The sequence below is a fragment of the Grammomys surdaster genome, unplaced genomic scaffold (assembly GCF_004785775.1).
Source record: "Grammomys surdaster isolate TR1022 unplaced genomic scaffold, NIH_TR_1.0 263, whole genome shotgun sequence".
Lineage (NCBI taxonomy): Eukaryota > Metazoa > Chordata > Mammalia > Rodentia > Muridae > Grammomys > Grammomys surdaster.
The window spans coordinates 161,079-176,685 of NW_021604704.1; the positions used below are offsets into that span (position 1 = coordinate 161,079).

Genomic DNA, 15,607 nt, shown 5'->3' on the forward strand with positions numbered 1-15,607 from the left:
CCCTCCGTTCCTTTAGCTTTTTTTTTTTTTTTAATCTCTTGGAAATTTAGAGCAGATTAGGAATGCCCAGGCAACAGTAGAAAAGAGCATAGACTACATTTCCCATAAGCAGTCGTTGGGCGGGGACCCAGCTATTCCGCCCCAATCCCAAGCCTTGCGGCTGCGCACAAAGTGATGAAGGAGCTGTGCTGGGACGTGTGGGCGGTGACGGGACTGTATGTGTGTGTGTGTGTTTGTGTGGAGGAGGAGGCCGAGGAAAACGAGAGACCATAGACTTCCACCTCGGCCTAGAGCGTCCTTTAAAGTGTTGGGGAGAGGCGGGCGGGGACCACTCCCAACTGGCCGCTGGCGGTATCATGGCGTCCCGGAACCCCCCTCCCCAAGGTGAGCAGCCAGGGCCCGAAGAAGTCTCTGGGACGCTGCCCACAGCTCTCGACCTTTTATTCCTACGGTGTTTCTCCCTTCCCCTCCTCCAGTGTTTCTGGGGCTTGGTCCCTGTACAGCCCCTTTGAGAGACCCCCTCCGAACCAGACGTCTCCCTTCCCTCTTTGAGGAGCTTAGCACGCTCACCCATACCTAACCAAAGCTAGACCCTGCCCCGCCCCCCCCCCCCCCGCCCTTCTCCATCTTGTAACAGTACGAGGGTTGGCGGGTTGATCTCCATTTGGTTGGTTGCATTTTAGTACAGTTCTGATTTCCTCCTGCTGGGTTCCTGACCTTTCCTTTCATGGGAGGATCATTCCCTCGCCCCTTTTCCCACAGATGGAAATGCACCCTGCCCTGGGCGGGTGACCGCCCACCGCTTTGTAATTCAACTGGCCTCTGGCTGCGTGTCCCTATGCCTTTGGAAAGGAAACGGGGATGCTGTTGCTAGGCCCTATACGCTTGAGGCCCTAGTCTCAGGGATCAAGTTAATCATGCTCAGTCTTTTACATCTGGGCCTTTTTAGTTGTAGGCCAGACATAACAGTGAGTTGCCCCACAGCTTTTATGAAAACAGTCTGTGAGACGTTTCTGACTGTAGAATCAATTTATTTTGTTTCCATTTTGTATGTTTAAAGACTATGAAAGCGATGACGAATCTTACGAAGTGTTGGATTTAACTGAGTATGCAAGAAGACACCACTGGTGGAATCGAGTATTTGGCCACAGTTCCGGACCTATGGTAGAAAAATACTCAGTAGCTACCCAGATTGTAATGGGCGGCGTGACTGGCTGGTGAGAACATTCTTTTCATTAAATTTCAATGGGAACCTGGCTATTGTCCTTTTGTAAATGACACAGCCTCCATAAATCTTCAGTGGCTCTCCACGGTTAAATTCCAGAAGAGCACAACTTTGGGGCTTTTCCCTGATCTAATTGGTTGTATCAACCTTCAGATACTCCTTGTTGGATTTTGATGATTTCCTTCTGTCGAAGGCCCACTGTAGTTCCATTTTCCACCATTTAGCCTTCGTTTAATTCATTATCAAATTTCTAACTTTAGCAAGTTGATTATAAGTTGTTACATGCTATTCAGTGCCAATTGGAAAAAACCTTGAACACTCCCACTGCAGAACTGGCCTCTAGGATTCGCAGCTCTGTACATGGAAGCATTAATGCTCTGTAAAAATTATTCACGATGGTGCAGCAGATTCCATTTTTTTGTGTACTAGTTCTGATGATAAATAGTGCTTTGAAGAAAATCTGAGAAGAGTGCTTTTGTGTTAGAATTGATGGCATGATTACTTATGCAGTAATGTGGAGCACAATAAGGAGTGGGTAATAACCATTAACTAAGCAAGAACTCATGTAAATACATGTTTACACTGTTGTTACCATGTATTTTAATTCTATTAGTTTTGGAATAAAATATTAACAAGATAACAAGGGACAGAAAGAGTTCAGTATTTTGAAAAACGTTGATGACTCTTTTTTTGAAGTGGCAGTACTTAAGTTGTAAGCAATTTTTTCTTTACATTTTAAGGTAAATTCCTCTTGTGTTAATTAAAATATTTACACACTTCCTCTTGGCATGGGTAAATGACATTTCTTCATGTGTGTTTTTCATGCACCTTGGAATAATGATGCTCCCCATGCCTTCTTGTAAATGCCATTTTATAATTTAAAACAAACAAAAACCAGTTATTGTGACGATTCCATGGAGCACAGTATTAATACTGCTTTACTGAAAAATCACACAGAACAGAAATTTCTGCTTATGGCCTTGGTTACTTAGATGTTAAGTGTAGGATGATTACAACTCCGCCCCCTTTAAATGCATTTATAATTTGGTGCCAGAGGTAATTGGTTATCGAAAGTCATGGCCGAAAGCCCAGTGCTACAAGATACTTTAAAAAGAATTGAGGAATGGAATTCTCAGATTGTTGTACATTTTCTTCTTGTAGACCTAACCTGGTAAGAAGGCCCGTAATTGCCAGGTCTTCTTATAAACCCTAATGGCAGAGCAGAAGTTAGTAGGGCTATCTTAGTGACCAGTATTCAGCTTGTGTAGCATTTAACCTGAGATTTTGTAGAGACTTCACTACTTGCTTATTTTTCTTTTTCTGAGCCTTTATTACTGACTCCTATATGAGAAACATATTCTTAATAATAATAATACATTTGGATTGTCAGTATCATCCAAATATTCAACTCAGGAGCTATGTAATAGTTTGTGGGTGTTTGTTTTTTACATCCATCTATTTGTGTGTATATACATCCATCTATTTGCGTGTATATACATCCATCTATTTGTGTATATATACAGATGTGCCCCAGTATATATATGGAGGTCAGAGGACAGCTTGCAGGAGTCTGATCTCTCTACCATGTTGGTTTTGGGGATCAAACTCGGGTCTTTAGGCTTGGTGGCAAGTGCTTTTACCTGCTTAGCCATCTCTATGACCTGATCTGTGTAATAGGACACTTATATTCAGGTGGCTTGTTTTTGTCTTGTGTGGGGACAAATTCAGGACCTTGCAAGCACTCTACCTCTAAGTGATATTGCCAGTACATAGGTGATTTGTTGCAATGACTTGGTGTGTAGTATAGATTCAGTGTAGAAAAAAGATTTGAGGAATGGAATTCTCAGATTGTTGAGAACATTTGAAATCTTCTTAGGATATAACATTGATATAATATTGTGGCACAAAAGAGGAGAAGGTAATAGGCATAAACCTAACTTAACACTTGAGACCAATTCAAGACATGAAGAATCACCTAAGGAGATTGTATTTAGCCATAGTTTTTTGTTTTTTTTTTTATAAGAACTGAAAACTAATATGAGAGTAGGTGGTTGCTAGGAGACCTGGAAGCCCTGAATACTGATTCTGCTGTTAGAGTGTGACCCAGAGGCAAAGCTATGTAATCCCAAAATTATATTCAAAAAGTAATGATGCCCTTCAGAGTGGAAAGAAGGGCTGGCGAGATAGCTCAGCAAGTAGGCTTGATGCCAAGCCTGGTGACCTGAGTTCTATCCACAGGTCCCATATGGTGAAGAGAACCAACTCATGTACATTGTGCTTGGATGTGTATGAATGTTTAGACACATACTACATAAAAAATTAATAAAAAATAGAAAGGAGAAAACAGGCAATGTTTTCAAGATGGGGTATTTGAAGATAAGGATAGGAGTCTGAGATGAACAGGACCTGACAAATGGGGGACAGTACCATCAGTTAGAAATTGCGGCCTCAGTAGCAGCTGTTTGGGCTGTGTTTGTGTCCCTGTGACAGGACATATATTGAGTTAAGGGCCTACTGTGCTCCAGTATGACCTCATTTTACTTAATTACATCAATAGTGACCTGATTTCCAAGTACAGTCTCATGAATGACACTAATTTGTTGGGAACACCAATTCAGGGCACAAGGCTAGGATTAGAAATCTGGGATTCTTTTGTGCAACTTGGATCTGGAATAGTGAGTGGACCATGAGTGTGCTCAAAAGGCATAGGTTGACATTCCTAAGTTAGATGAGACAAGATAAGCTTCATACAGAAAATCAATACTAGATAAGGTGAGAAATGTGGCCAGTGTAATCATCGAAGTGGAATGACACAAGGGGCAGGAAAGTTTTTCCTAAGCAGGAAATTAATAACTCAAATAAAGCTGCTGACTCATTTGAAACTAACCGGGCTGGAGCTGGTTTGGATAGACTGAGTGTTGCCCAGGTGTATGGAACACCTTGACTGCATTAAGCAAAACAAACAAGTGACTTAACTGTGGGAGATTCTAGCTTACACCACTGTAGCAGTATAATGAACACAAGTACTCATGATTGGTTTCAATAGCTGCTTTTTTGATTTAAGTCTCCTTCTTCTCGCCTTTCCTCACTATACAGCAAATCTCAGACATTCTAGAGTGTGCATTTTAACCATTCTGTATGACTGAAGGAAGACACGGAATGTTTCTGAGCGGGCAAAGGACACTATCAAAAGAAATGGGAAGACATTAAGCTTTTATTAGGAAAGCAATAAAATGTAGAAGAAATTGAGTACAGCAGTGATTGTTCTCATCTTTTGTTATTTCTGTCATTAAAGGTGTGCAGGATTTTTATTCCAGAAGGTTGGAAAACTTGCTGCAACTGCAGTAGGTGGGGGTTTTCTTCTTCTACAGGTATGTTAGACCTTTATGTCTATGCTTAAAGATGCTTATGTTTATGACAGAGTAGAGAATGTTAACTTTACCCATTTCCTTGCTGGTCATTGCAATAGAAGGTATAATTTTTCTTTTAGGCATTGGTTTATAGAAAAACTGTAATGAGCTTTGAAAGTTTGCATCTGTCAGGCAAGAAAACAAATACTTCTAGATTCTCTAATGTATGCACAGTGTGATGTGATATTAGCTGTTTAAAAAGATAACTGAGTCTGATGTGGTTCCATACATCCATAATCCCAGCTACTCAGAAGGCTGAGGGAGAAGGACCACAAGTCCAAAGCAAGACATAATCTTCAAACCAAACCAAACCAAACCAAACAGATTTGGGGGTATAGCTTAGAAGTTCAGCTTTTGAATTTTACCAGTATCCTGGGATTATGGGTGTTTGCAACCGTACCTGGTTCTTAGATTGCACTGTTCATACATTATAGTTTTTCCATAAACTAATGCCTAGTTATGTCAAATGCTGAGCAACTAATAACATTTCTGACTTTTTTTTTAAACTAAAGAACCAGAGCTAAGTGTGGTGGTATAGGCCCGGAATCCCAGCACTCCAAAGGGTGAGAGAGGTTAAGATAGAAGAATGTAGAAATCAGGCCAGCTTGGCCTACCAGTTATATACTGAGACATTATAGGGGAAGGAAGAGAAAAGAAAGAAGACAGAAAGGAAGGAAGAAGCAAAAAGTAGAAAATTAAGTTTAAAAACTATCCATAATCCTATCTACAGTACTATTTCTGATACAGGTGGATTAAAATTTTAATTTTGTTCATCCTCTTTTAGGGGTAAAATCCTTTGCTATTAGAGAGTGTTTATGAGGATATTATCTACCATTCATGTCTGTTTGATATGTGTTGTCCTTAAAATAGCATTTCCTGAAGAAGATCAAATACAGTAAATCTCAAAATTGAAGATTTGGGAATAAATGTTAGCAGTTTTAAAGATGCAAAGAACTGTCAGTTATATCAGAGTTAAGAAATGATTGCTGTTAATAGCAACCAAAATCCGACATTAGAACCTAAGCCATCGATCGATCCTGTAATAACGAATGTAGCCATTTTAAGTGCAAAGAGATAGTATTTATATGAGTTAAGAACTGGTGTAAGTAGTTTCCTAGTCAACTGTTTTAAGGCTGTATTTTCTACTAATAACAATCTTAATATTGTTATTTAATATTGCTTGTGCTAGAGCTAAAACAATGTGATTAATTTCTAAATTTGGTTCTTTGGATGTATGCTAGTGTTTATACAGAAGAGAATTTTACTTACGCTGATTTGGCTTGCAGTTGTATAGAATGATACAGATGATATGATAAATATCATAAACATATTTAAGTCTGTCAGTATTTTGAAAACTGAGTTGTCATTTGTGTTCAGTGAAAAAGGCACTAGACTGAAGCAGAGTGGACTAAAACTGTTGACAGAATTGAATAGTGTGTTTTCATCTGTTTCTGCATGTTTGCCTCTCAGAAGTCTATTTCAGTTGTTCAGTAGTCACTGTTCAAATCCACATTTTATTACTAGTACTTCCTACTTTTCTAAGCCTGGCATTTTTGAAGTCTAAAGCAGAAGGGCACAGGTCCTGTCTGCATCAAATCACTTTCACCCACAGATATAATTAGCCTGGAAAACACAGTAGGAGGGACTTGAAAGAAAAACTAGAGAAAGAAACGGCTTTTAAGCTAATTAATTGCTTCATATGCTTAGGCCTGATTCCATATTTCATAACATTTGCTTGTAATTAAACATAAGTATTAGTTTGAGTTAAGACTTAAAGCTTTGCTAGTAACAATATTAAATGTTTTTCAGTAGATATTTATCATATTGCCTTCTAAAATAGACATTGGAGCTGCTCTGAGTACAAGAGTATTTACAACTAATGAATCCTAACCAATTACAGATTTCTCCATCACCCCTGCTTAACTTTAGAAAAGTAGACAATGTTATACAAGTGTTTGAGCTTTCTACAGTTATATATACACCCATAAATAAGGGACACATACTTGTGTAGTGCTTGTCAGAGCTTAATCCTCTGCTCCTCCTATCCTGACTTTACCCCTCCTCTTTAACCTGTCACAGAGCCTCCTTTTCCTTGACTTAATTGACCAATTTGTGATCTTTGAGCTGCAGGTGTTCACTATTGGCTTCACATTATGGAATATTCACTGTTATTTTTGAGTCATCCTGTTCTATTCCCAACCGGATGCTTTCTGTCCCTCCCCCATGCCCTCTGGCCCGATCTTGAGTATTATTTCATAGTTGTGTACCTATGGTTAAGTGAGCTTCTTGAATTCATGTTTTTTTTTTTTAATTTAAAATACACACAATACATTCTGATCATGGTCCCCCCTCTCCACTCCTCCAAGACCCTCCCACCTCCCCACCACTCAGTTTTACACCTCCCTTTCTCTCTTCAAAAAACAGGCAAACAAAACAAAACCCAGAATAAAAATGAACAAATAAATTTTCTTTTTTAAGGCAGAAAAAGCAACAGAAACACTTGAGGTTTAGACCCTTATTTCCAGTAAAGCGTTCGGGATTTTTTCTTTTGATGTATTCCTATTATCTAAATCTTCTCTTGTAGGAATATGCGTTAGGTAGCCTGTTTAGTGTTCTGGAGAGGGCTGTCTCACTCTTCAGTCCTGCTAGTTTTCTAGGCCTTGCATGCACTCGTTCTCTAGGGGATTTCCCTTTCAGTACCATTTTGGATGTTCCCTTTGCTTTGTCTTGGTTTCCTATTTTCAAGGGCCATGTCTTCCCATTATTACATCTTCAAGTAACTTGTGGCGAAAATAAGCATGGCCAGTGTAATTTTTGAGATTTTTGCATGTCTGAATGAGTAATAATTTAACTGGGTTTAGATATTGCTTCATTGTCTTCCATATTCAGTGTTGCTGTTTAGTCTCAAGCAGTTCTAGTGCCTGACCGTTTGTATGCAGACCTCTCTCCCTGACCTCACAGCAAACGCTTAGCAGATTTTTCCTTGTGAGTGTGTTTGTGTTCTGGTTTGTCACATGGTAGTCCTTGCTGTGGGCCTGTTCTTACCCATTGTAACCCTTTTCAACTCAAACATTTTTTTGATATTAGCTAATAAGTCCCCGTTCTTTGTTCACTCTCAGTGCTGCCTGCCAGTGTATTTCCGATGATATGGATCTATCTCCTAGACTGGCTGGCTAATTTTCAGAGCTCATCTTCCTGTTTTTTAGTTACATCTTTTTGGTTTACTTTCTGGGAAATATTTTCAATTTTAGTTTCTAGCTGAGGTTTTCATTTATGTCTATTAATTTATTGGTACTGAGAATTCACTAGGCAAGCATTCTACCACTGCGGTACATGTAGCACCAGCCCTTGTGCTTATATTTTTAATTCCTATGAAATATTTATGATTATTTAAAGAGATTCAGAGGTAGACTATGTTTATATGAGATTTACTCTCCTGAATCCCATTTCTGTTACTGAGGAGAACACAAGCATTGGTGGAAACCACGTTAACTGCTTGTCTGTAGCCCATGAAGGTAGGGAGAAATTGAGTGCTTTGATGCCTTCTCTAATTTGAATTGAAAACAAAAGATTCTTAAAAGCTCCCACAGAGGCTTGCTGTGCCAGGGTGGAAGGGATACCCAGGGGGAACCCAACCTTTTAAAGGAGAAGGGGATGGGAGGGGGTGACCAGGAGGGGGCAGTGAGCAAGATGTAAAGTGAATTAAAAAATTACTGTTAAACATATATAAATATACATATATATGCATACACACACACACACACACACACACACACACACACACATATATATATATATATATATATATATATTTATATATTGATATATTGAGAAAAATAAGAGTGAAAGAATGAATGAGTGATGGGGCTGAAATTTTTTAAATTGCCAGGTACTAGCCTTTATTGGCTACGGGTCTTGAGTGTTGGTTCCAATGGTCTGTCATGCATGAAGTTCTTAGTTTCTATACAGAATGTTTACCAGTTTATTTTTTCAGTGTTATAGACAACACAGCAGTGATAGCCATCTGTTTGCAGTACTGGAGATTTAGCTCAGGGTCTCATGTGTGCCTAGCACACCCTCTCCCACTGAGTTACAACCCAGACTCTTAATTCACCACCCATTTTCATCTTTCACATTCCTCTGAAACAAAACAAACATATTAAAGCCTTTTGATTATCAAGCACTTTTAGTAAGTATACATCCATTGCATTTCCGTGTCAGTACTAGGAATTAAAATCAGGTTTTCATGTTTGTATAGCAGACCTTTTGCCTTCTGAGCCATTTCCCCAGTATGCATGCCTGCCTGCCTGCCTTTTTATTTCCTTCCTTCCTTCCTTCCTTCCTTCCTTCCTTCAATCCATCCATCCATCTATCCATCCATCCATCCATCTTTTCTTTCCTCCTTCTAGCCCCTCCCCTCCCCTCCCTTCCCTCCCTCTTTTCTTCTCTCCTTCCCTGTTTTGTTTTTTTCTTATGGTATTGGGGGTCAAACCCAGGGCCTTGTGCATACAAGGCAAATTTGAAATGCTTTACCACTGAGTTACATTTTCAGCTCTTGTTTTATTTTAAAAAAATAGCTCTCCCTACAGCTTTTGCTCCCCTAATTTTTGTTTTTATTGGTGTTTTGGTTGTTTTGTTTTGCAGTGTTAAGAATTAAACATGCTAGACAAGTAGCCAATCACTGAACTTCAGCCCCAGCCCCTTCTCTAAGTGTACCCCTCCCCTTCCTAGCTTGTTTTGCTCTCCTGTTTTCAGATTAAAAGCCTTCCCTCCTCTGTGTCTGATGATCCTTGGTTGTTCATGTTTAAGAGCTAGGCAGTAAAATTTGATGTAACTCTAAATCCTTAATGGGAGTTTTTATTTCGGGAAATCTAACCAGTCTAAGAAAAAATTTCTGACGTTCTGAAATTGGGAGTTGGGGAAGTCTGTCTTCCCAATGGAACAGCCAGTTGAATCACTGATGGCGAGACCAACAAGCAGGAAGCCCTACCTTCCTCATTACAGCTTCCAAGCAGAAGTGAATCTTTGTCTGAAAGCTTGGTGCTATTTTTAACATGTAATTTTTTTTTTTTTTACTTTGTGGTTCTGGAGATCTAACCCAGGATGTTATATATGCCAGATAAGAACTATACCACTGAACTATAAACTCAACTCCTTGTTTTTAATGGAGAAGCTTTTATTTTAATAAAGCTTCTTTACTCAATGTCATTAAATAGTGAAGTGCTGTAGGAAAGTCAAGTACAGTTTAGTCCAATTACTTTGTTGAGTGGTCTTTGAAACAGGTTGGTTAGCACAGTTTTGGAGATTTAATATTTATTCATGGTCTTTATTATCATTCACCCAGCATTTCTCACTCATCTTCTTGGATGACATTATTTGTTAGCAGGGATATAGAGATTTACAGTTCCTGGCAAACAAATATAATCATATGGTCAAGGCCAAGCTGGATGGGTGCCTGTGATGTGGTAAGAGTGCAGGAACAGGACTTGGATTGCTTGGAGGTGTTGGAGAGGAGGACCCCAGAGAGACAGTGATATGCTAGCCATCTCAATACTTCTCATCTCCCTGCAACTGGGTGATACTCTATTCTAACCAATAACTAAAGGCATGCACAGAAAATCTTTGCATTTCTGTAAAAAGAAATTCAACCTACAGTTAAATTCTGTTAAGGTTTCAAAGCAGTCAATTAGTTTGAACACTTCCTAAGGCAACTTTTCGGTTTTCATGTAGAAAGACTCCTTTAAAGTTCATTGTTACCTCCATGCCTATGATCTGAATCACTGTGTCAGGTTCTACCAGAAAAAAAATCATATGCCACTCAGTTTGATCACCTCTCTTGCTGAGGCTGGAGTCTGATGGGTACCTGGTAAGTATAGGATGAGCAAAGTCTGCTGTGGAGTCACTCACAGAGAACATGGAGCCTAAGGTGGCAGTCAGACTCTTTATATGAAATCAGATATTTTTGTTATTTGAAATATTTTGTATGTGGTTAAAAGCTATAAAGAATGCATCAGACTGATAGAAATGACTTGTAACAGTATATATAGTTTATTTATTTCTTGTAAGATTATTTATATTTAGATTTTACTTATACTGGTTACATCTCACTATTGTTCCTGTTCCAGTTTTGCCAGTGGCCCAGTAGCTTCATATAATGGTTTGTAAGATGAATAAGCATTTAGCTATAGTTTTAGAAAAAAGATTAATTGTCTGAAATTTATTATGGAAAGCAATTACTATAAAGTCTATAAATGAAAATGGAAGTCCCTTTACTTCCCTTTCCTACCTCCAATTCTATGTGCCCTGCTCTCAAAATTCATGGCCTCCTTCTCTTTGTTATTATTACATATAGGTATAAATGCATGCATCTAGTGTTGCTTTATGTATATGATTTCAGGGATGACAACTTGGAACCTGATAACCAATTAGAGGCTCTACTCTGGGGTTGACTCATCTCCCCATTTCAGGAGTCCTTAGTTGCCTGTAGTTCTTTGTCTAAGGGTGGGGCCCCATGAGACTTTCTCTTCTATTATAGCTGTATATTGGTATTCTCATTGTTCAGATCCTCTTTAAGCAGCCATATTGGTGAAATTTCATGGGTGTAGCTTGCCTGCCATTTGTAGAAGACAAGATCTTACAGCAAATTTCCTGGTCCTTTACCTCTTTTATTCGGAGATACTCTATGAGACTTAGGTTCAGGAGTTGTGTTATAGATGTATCCCTCAGGTCTGAGTTGTGTTTTGTAATTATATCCATCTGCTGTAAAGCAAAGCTGCTTTGATTATGGGTAAAAGCTACACTTATCTGGGTATCTAGGTAAGTATTTAGAATGTAGTTAGGAATTGTGCTGATTTAGTAAAGTAGCAGTACTAGGTTCACCTCTAAGGTCCGTGATTTCACTATTTCTGTGTGGTTGGCTAGCTTTGCAGTAAGTACCAGATACAATTTTCCTCCTGTTGACCAGGTCTTAAGTCCAAATAGATAGATATGTTTGTTACTACCAAGATATGAGTGTCACTATTGTGCCTTTAGGGATATCTTCTCATACTGTTAATTGTTGTGATTAATAGGCACAATGGATGGGTAGGACTGTTGGTTGCTTTCTTCCCTTGGCCTTATGTATTGGACCTCCTGGTACCATAAGAGGTAGTCCACAGGGAGCCAGCTTCCAGGTCATGTCTAGTTCAGATCCTCCAAGTTGTCTGTTTAAAGTGTGTCATGTACTCAGCAATGGATACTGACTTTCAACCTCTGGGAAATGACCAAGGGCAATAGCAATAGCGTATATCATTTTGGAAGTCTCTTCGACTCCTGAGCAACTTGAGATGGCATTTTTTATCAGCTGCTGTTCAGCAGTCAGTGGCTCTGGTGGGTAGTAGTGTCAGCCCAAGTGGCATAACTTTATGTATGTATGTATGTATGTACGTACATACGCATATATATGTATACAATATGCATCTCTATATATGTATATATAAACAGTAATGTGCATTATATGTAATTTTAAGTAAATAAAAAAATAATATGATCCTTTATGGCTTTTTCAAGCATCCTTAGTGCTCTTTTCCTTTTCCTCATGCTCCATATTGACCTCCTTTCCCTCTCCCCAATTAAGCCTCATTCCCGATTTCCCTCCTTTCTCCTTTAAATCAGTTGTATCCTGCTGTTCCCATCTCTAGCACACTCCATACTTTTGACACATCCCCTTTTTTCCCCTGATTTCTGTGGTTAGCCCAGGTTATAATCTCAAATCTGAAGATTTGGAGCCAGGAACTACAGATGAGACAGAACATGTGGTGTTGGTCTTTCTGGGTCTGAGCTACCTCATTCAGTAAAATGTTTTCTAGTTCTGTTTACCTGGAAATTATTTTATTTTTTTCTTTACAACGGAATTGTATTCCATAGTATATATGTACCACATTTTCATTAGCCATTCATCAGCTGTAGAACGTTTAAGTTGTTTCCATTTCCTAGCTCGTGTGAACAGAGGAACAGTGAGCATCGATGGCTGAGCAAGTATCTGTGGAGTAGATGTTGAGTCACTGGGCATTTGCCAAGGAGTAGTGTACCCAAGTCATTTGGTGGATTTATTATTTTTTCTCCACACTGATATCCAAATGGACTACATCAGTTTGCTGTCCCACCAACAGTGAATGGAGGTTCACTTTCCCCCACGCTCTCTTCTTAAATTAAGTAGATTCAGAGCTAGTGACGTTTCTTTATCGGGCTATTTTAGATTTAATAACTTGTCAACTGGTTGCTTTCTGATTGCTAGCTATTTCACATCTATTTAATTAAAAGGTACTTTTTATTAGTCATATACTTTAGATAATCTGTCTTTTTAGCTGATTCCCTATTCTAAAGGGTAGGATGAAAGCTGTTAGAATAGTTATACAGCTTTTTGAATCTTTCCCAGCATGTACTGTATTTTTCTTAACCCTGTGTTCATTGCATCTAAGGAGCTAGTTAGTTACTGTGTTAAAACTCTGAGTTTCTAACTGCACCAGGGCACTCCTAACAAAAGTAGGAACAACGCTCCCTTTGTTCACTTCCTCTTGACTGAGTACATTGGCAAGTCAGTAACAGTTTCTTAGAAGTTCTAGGAATTCCTGCAAAACTACATGGCCTTCCACTTCTGGGCTAATAGTCATTCTCATTGTGTGTTTACAGGTTGCCAGTCACAGTGGCTATGTGCAGATCGACTGGAAGAGAGTTGAAAAAGATGTAAACAAAGCAAAAAGGCAGATTAAAAAGCGAGCAAATAAAGCAGCACCTGAAATCAACAATATCATTGAAGAAGTAAGACAATGAGAAATTTGGCCTTCTGGTTTTTGGTAATAGGTTTCAGTAGAAAATATGATTGGGGATTGAATTATTTTAATGATGTTTGAGCCAGGCATGATAGCTCGCTCATACCTATAATCCTAGCACTTAGGAGACTGAATCAGGAGAATTGCCCTGAGTTATAGACCAGTCTGCTGGCCTGAGCTACAAAATAAAACTGTGTTTCAAGAAAGCAGAGCAGACAAAAAAACCAAACAAACAAATAACAAAAAAGGAAAGAAAATAGTTGGGAATATTAATTTATCTTGAATTCAGTAAATAAGAGGATCTTTTAAAATTTGCATTTTATTGTTGTTAAAATAAATACATCAAGTTTACCATGTGCAAGTATACAATTCAGAGGCACTATATACATACATGCTTCTGTATAGTCATTACCATTATCCATTTGCATAACTTAAAAAAATAATTTTATTAAATACTATTTTCCCCAATTTCCCCTCCCCTAACTTCCACTCATTTTTTTGGACTGTCAGTTCATTAGAGTGTATGTAAATAGAATTGTGCATTTGTCCTGTTATCCTATCTCATTCAATGTAATATGTAACATAATCTAATTAATATATTAATATCTATTCAGTGTAAAGTTGTAGCATCAGTATGAGTATTTTTCTTGACTCTTTGATTTTCAGGCAACAGACTTTATCAAGCAGAACATCGTGATATCCAGTGGCTTCGTGGGCGGCTTTTTGCTAGGCCTGGCATCTTAAGGACTTGAAGGCTCTATGGTAGTGAATCCAACAGTGGGAGGAAGACTCTCAATGGCACAATGCTACCAGAGTCTCCAGAGTAAGGATCAGCCAGCTGGACAATTGCAAATGCAGCAGCTTAGCATTTTGCCACCTGCAGCTTACCAAGCTAGTATCTGCTGTAAGACAACCTATGTGGTGTGTAAACAATAGTATTCTTGAGCAAATCATGGATTTTACAAATTTTTAAATTTATGTTTGTTTAGAAACTAGCCTATGATTATCATCACTGGATATAGTGGACACAGAAAAAGCTGTTACATGTACTGTCCAATGAAACACTACCCTATCTTCTTTTCAAAGTTCTTCGTGCTTTACTGTCTAGTGCCAATAATTAAAACTTGTCTTATAGCTTCAATATTATGGCTGACTTTTCTTTTAAGATGCGTTTGCAATAAACTGAAGAATTGTTTTACCCCTTTGTGGAAGGTAACAATAGAATTATTAAGCTATTAAGCTCTTCTGATGCATCGATCTTGTAGGACTTTTCTCCCTTCTGTTTCTTACTTTGCTTATGTGTAATCTTTACATTAAAGAAGGCTTTTGTAATGAAATATTACATGCCTAACCCTTCTCTAATGTCTACAGTTTTTAAAATGTCTCCTTGTATGTTCTAATTTTTCGAGCCTGTTTGATTTATTTATCCCTGATAGCTTAAATAGAACTAATTTGGGAGTCTCTTATTAGTTGGATCATTGGTATGCTTTATTAATTTTAAATGCATCTCATTTTTTATTTCTAAAAAGTCCTAATTATTATTTTTTTGGCCTCGTCACCAAATGGTACAGGTTGCTTTAAAATACTTAGTAGTGTAATATAAACTTATTGTCTGAAGAACTGTGATTTTCTATGTAGTCATAAAATTATAGCTTAAATATAATTGCTTCCTTGATTATGTGATATAAGCACTAGGTTTCTCCAACATTGCTAGCACTATGTTACTTGAATATTAGGCCAGTTTCCTTGATTCTCTAGGCCAGCCTCACACTTGTTCTAAGCATCTCTTGTCCAAGAACAGCTTTCAGTATTGTTATTCTTGTTCATAGAATTCTAGGTTGTCCCTGGGGAAAACAGCAGAACAGTATAGGTTAGGGTCTTCAGATTGGAACTATTGCAACTATTCAGGCTATCTCCCTGTGATAGGAAGCTCCTATCATATATTCTGTGTCTTGTAAATGTGTCATTTCAAAATTTTTCATATTGGTTACAAGCTGTATGCTTGTACTGTCTTGAAATTCTTTAAACTCAAACGTGCGATTGAATTTTAGTTTCTTTTATTCTCATTAGTCCCTCATATAGAATGCTAAATAAACTCAGTTTCTTAATATGAAGGATTGTACTTATTCTTTACTTGTTATTCTTTTTGAGCTTTTCTCCAT

The 15,607-nt window shown here is 38.2% G+C and overlaps 1 protein-coding gene across 2 annotated transcripts; it reads left to right on the top strand.

The window, feature by feature from the left end:
• The first annotated feature begins 202 nt into the window (after positions 1–202).
• Fundc1 (FUN14 domain containing 1) lies at positions 203–14,911 on the top strand. 2 transcript variants are annotated; one of them, XM_028776026.1, is made up of 5 exons: positions 203–384; positions 1,061–1,217; positions 4,521–4,596; positions 13,306–13,434; positions 14,112–14,911. In XM_028776026.1, exons 1-5 carry the CDS (start codon positions 357–359, stop codon positions 14,187–14,189), a joined length of 468 nt encoding a protein of 155 aa, XP_028631859.1. In that variant the 5' UTR covers positions 203–356; the 3' UTR covers positions 14,190–14,911. The 2 variants fall into 2 exon arrangements, with proteins under 2 accessions (XP_028631859.1, XP_028631860.1); XM_028776027.1 differs by lacking the exon at positions 13,306–13,434 and having other exon boundaries at positions 14,112–14,801.
• The last annotated feature ends 696 nt before the right edge of the window (positions 14,912–15,607 follow it).